This window comes from Euphorbia lathyris, chromosome 9, assembly GCF_963576675.1.
Source record: "Euphorbia lathyris chromosome 9, ddEupLath1.1, whole genome shotgun sequence".
NCBI classification, from domain to species: domain Eukaryota; kingdom Viridiplantae; phylum Streptophyta; class Magnoliopsida; order Malpighiales; family Euphorbiaceae; genus Euphorbia; species Euphorbia lathyris.
This window is the reverse complement of record NC_088918.1, coordinates 59,093,095-59,097,007: the sequence shown is the minus strand read 5'-3', so window position 1 is coordinate 59,097,007 and position 3,913 is coordinate 59,093,095. Positions and strand designations below refer to the sequence as shown.

The 3,913-nt window shown below is 37.2% G+C and overlaps 1 protein-coding gene across 1 annotated transcript; it reads right to left on the bottom strand.

The window, feature by feature from the left end:
* Window positions 1-255: 255 nt before the first annotated feature.
* Window positions 256-3,467, bottom strand: LOC136207200 (beta-glucuronosyltransferase GlcAT14C). Its single transcript, XM_065998506.1, has 4 exons — window positions 2,762-3,467; window positions 1,789-1,864; window positions 1,585-1,700; window positions 256-807 (listed from the first exon to the last, which is right to left on the bottom strand). The coding sequence occupies exons 1-4, from the start codon at window positions 3,285-3,287 to the stop codon at window positions 293-295; spliced, it is 1,233 nt and encodes a 410-aa protein (XP_065854578.1). The 5' UTR covers window positions 3,288-3,467; the 3' UTR covers window positions 256-292.
* Between the last annotated feature and the right edge of the window lie 446 nt (window positions 3,468-3,913).

The following is a 3,913-nucleotide window of genomic DNA, read 5'->3' as shown; positions in this document are numbered from 1 at the left end:
AAGGAAATATCTTCTCATGCCCATCGCATTGCATAATCGGGCCTCATGACTCGGATGGGGGCCTAACCTATTGTGCTAAAAAAGGGTGTCCAGCCCAATTTTCACATGGCAGGCCTCCGAGCCACCAACAGGTGTAGCTCACCATCATGTCTTTTGCCAAATGCTGGATAACACGAGCTCTTATTTCTTGTGGTTAAGAGAACTAAATACCGATCTCATTAATTAGTTGAGACAAATGACAAAAAAAAAAAAAAAAAGTGTAAATAAGATTGAGATAACGTTATTTACAGAACTATTTACATTGTTTAGATCTAAAATTTTCCGAGTGAAGAAGTTGCAATATTAGTTTCTCTAGCCTCTTAGAACTTAGTGTTGGTTTAACAGCATTTGGACTCCCATAATAAGCACATGGATCTTTGCCTATAAAAGTAGTGCCTATACACCACCCCCCTGGACTAAACCTCCCAGCTGGTCTTTTCAATAGTTCTTCATCAATTCTGTTAAGAACTGGATCATCCTTCGCAAATTCACGGGCGAAAGGAACACCACTGTTAACCATGTCTTCGAGATGCTCCAAAGTTAAAGATACTGGGCGTTGCTTTGGAGGGTTATCCCACTTTATGTAATGTAAGTCATGGTTAACTGTTGTGTTTTGATAATCCTTGTGGTTGCAGACGACTGTATGGAAGTACCCTTCTGGAGATGACACGAAGTTCGTGTAATACATGAGTAGAGTCCGGGGGAGATTGTCCCATCCCCAAACACAGAATTCGAGAAATGACCTCGTTAGAACCATCCATTCAGACCCTGGTAGCAGAAAGTAAATTTTTAAGTTCAAGATAAAATTGGTAAAACTTAACTCGAGCGTGTAAAAACATAGCGTAATTTCATATGTATGCCATCACATAAATGGATTTCAGTTTCAAAGTTATTGTGAAAACGCCAAGAAGATCAAGTCTTGGACAATTTTACTCTTTCAGATGGTTCGAAATTATTGTAGTAGCAGGACAGCCTATTATCATGCAAGCATAAGATATACGTATCGTCTAAAGAAATGATATATCAACAGATTAACAGCCAGATAGAGATATGAGTTCTGGTTTATGCTTATGCCCTGTACTAAAATTTCTTCTATAAGACATTGCAAATGACTTTTGGTCTTGGCTTGTAAAACAGAACAAAGGTCACACAACTTGAGGGGAAGAAATAACAGAAAAGGAACAGAAACAGAAACAAAGAGATAACTATTAACTAGTCACTAGCTCACCCAAATTTGATCCTCGGCTTCGACCAAATATCATCAGTCTTCTAGAAAATCATCAGAGGAAGTACATTTAAATGCTCAAAATACTAGAAATCAGTTGCTTAATTATCTCTATGCATTAATTTTTGAATTACTAAGAGCAGCAGCCTACTTAATCTAGAGGCTTTAACATCCTATCTAGATTCAACACCTATAATAGCTACTGCCATGATGAAACTATCTTATATATGATTCCATATATTCAAATCAATAGCTTCTAAAGGATATGAAGCAGTCGTTATGCATGAATAGTCAACAAAAAGTTAATATAAAAGCAGTACCCATGTATAATTTGAACGAAGCAGGCACGGATCGTTTCTCCTTTGCCCAAAATACACCAGATTTCTTTGCATGATATAATCCTGGATCTATAATAATAGGTCTAGCTCTTTGATACCTGCCAGATTGAGGTCACATATTTAGTCATGCATGCCATAGTAAATAGCTCACTACTCTTTAAAGATCTAAATTGACTGTATCCTCACTCTTTCCAACCAATATTACTTGTGTGCTCAAGGAAGTTTAGATCCCTAGGCAAGTATGAGAAAATATGCAAGATATCTGAAACAAAAACCAACACAGCAGGTCAGGCAGATAAATTGGCCACTCCTGAACCTAAAAGCACAGCATAGCATCATTAGAAATCACAAACACCTACTATCTTTACCAACTAATTAAGAAGGGTATTAGCATTTAGATTCTTCATGCCCCTTTTCAGCAGAATAAGGAAGCCATTAACAAGCTAAAAAAGTTTGAAACTTGTGATATTTATGTGTTCATCAATTCTCTAAGAATCTCAATTGTAAAGTTACACTCAATGGCAAAAGCACAAAAATAGATTTTACTAAGTCCAAATTACATACTTTTGGTCTTCTTTCTTCTAATCGTCGGCTTATCCAATGGGGGTGGTCCTACTTTCTCTTTAGCATCAAGTCTTATTTCCCACTTTTACAATATTACACCATGTGTCTAGGCTCTTACGCATAATACAAATTCCCATCACATAAATTACTTTATCCATATTAGTTCCCCTAACCTAAAATTGGAAATTCCCTCAAAAAAGGGGAAATGCTGGGGACAGAATATTATTGTTTTTACTCCATTTCGTTAAATTACTTTTCCATACCTAAGGAAATGCTTTTTTTTTTTAATCACGTTACTAGATTGGGTAATTTATCATGATAATTATTGCCTAATTGCTAACCCAAATTATCGCAGCACATAAAGCTATAACAAGCTATTAAATTCCATATTCAGATACATGAACTCTCTGCGTAGCTAAAATTAGACACAGGACGTTCTAAGAAAGACAGGAACACAAAAATAAAGGCGTCATGTGTCTTCAATATCAGCAGGTCGCAAAGTTAGAATGCATTAAACAAGCAAATCCAAACACACTGCATTAACTAACAACAACAAAAAAGAAAAGATAGCAGAAATTTGAGAACTAGTTGTTACCATCTTGAGGCATAAGAGGATAATCCGTTGCGCTTAAATTAATAAACCAGTCCCAATCGGCGGCCTGCTTCAACAAAATAGCAATCGCATGAAGCATACTAGCAACCACAGTTGGTCCTTTATATGTGACTAAATCTGCTTTACCAATCACCATTACATTCTCAAACTCCCTAATCGCTGCTTCCGATTTCACATACTTAGCGATCTCGAGCCTCTCCGCATCGGACGCTTCTAGATCTAGGTGCAGGAGATAGTAATTCCGCGGATGATAAATCGCCTGAAGAAGTCGCTTCACAGGACCAGTATCTCCTTTTGTACCAGTAATCAAGTAGGCGAATCTCGGCAATTTCGGAGGACCTAAGATATTGTTGGAAACACTAGATTTCGATTGGTCAGAAGAAACATTAGCTGGTTTACGGTAGGCTAGTGTTAGAATAAGGATGAGGATGAGAAGTCCGAACATGCTCAATGAGAAAATCCATCTTCTCCGATCCAGAGAATATGCAGAGTGATGATTTCTTTTCATTTTTTGTTTTGTACTTCGTTTGAAGATTACGGAAACATCGGCGGTTCCGTTGGAGTAGTGGCGGTAGGTGGTAAAAATGTGTCGGCCGGTGAGAAGTAAGAAGAGAGAGGGAAATGGATGAAAGCAAGAGAGTAGCAATTTAATTTGAATTTTTGGGTAAAGGCAATGCCACGCAAGCTATCTGACATGAAGATTTCCATATCCAAAATAGAAGTAGTTTGTTTGGTATGGACATAATTATTTAATAATTACAGGTCAGTCCTATCAACTTTTGATCCTGGTCGTTCGAACTTCATACTTTTGTTTTTTTTATAAAATTCAAACTTCATACTGTTTTTTTTAAATAAAATTCAAACTTCATACTTCTATTTTCGTTTTTATCAAAATATATGGGTAACAACGACAAAACTTTTGTTCCGAAATGATTCGAAATCGGCTAACATAAACCACCATACAATTATCTCTCTTCACTCCGTTTTATCCACTACCATAACTCATATCACTCTCGACCGTTAGGTCTTCCTCTACCCCTCACCATTGCATCCCTTTATCACTCTTCAGTCCTCTTAGCTGACGTATCAAGCGCTCTTCGTCTTACATGACCAAACCACCTTAGTCGGGTTTCC

Bases quoted from the DNA above. Each gene is read 5' to 3' on its own strand.
- LOC136207200 (XM_065998506.1), bottom strand. From the start codon at position 3,287: ATGAAAAGAAATCATCACTCTGCATATTCTCTGGATCGGAGAAGATGG. The intron at 1,701-1,788 runs GTGAGGATACAG...TCAATCTGGCAG, and splicing joins AGTAATATTGGTTGGAAAGA to GTATCAAAGAGCTAGACCTA. The intron at 808-1,584 runs GTACTGCTTTTA...TTCTGCTACCAG, and splicing joins TTCGTTCAAATTATACATGG to GGTCTGAATGGATGGTTCTA.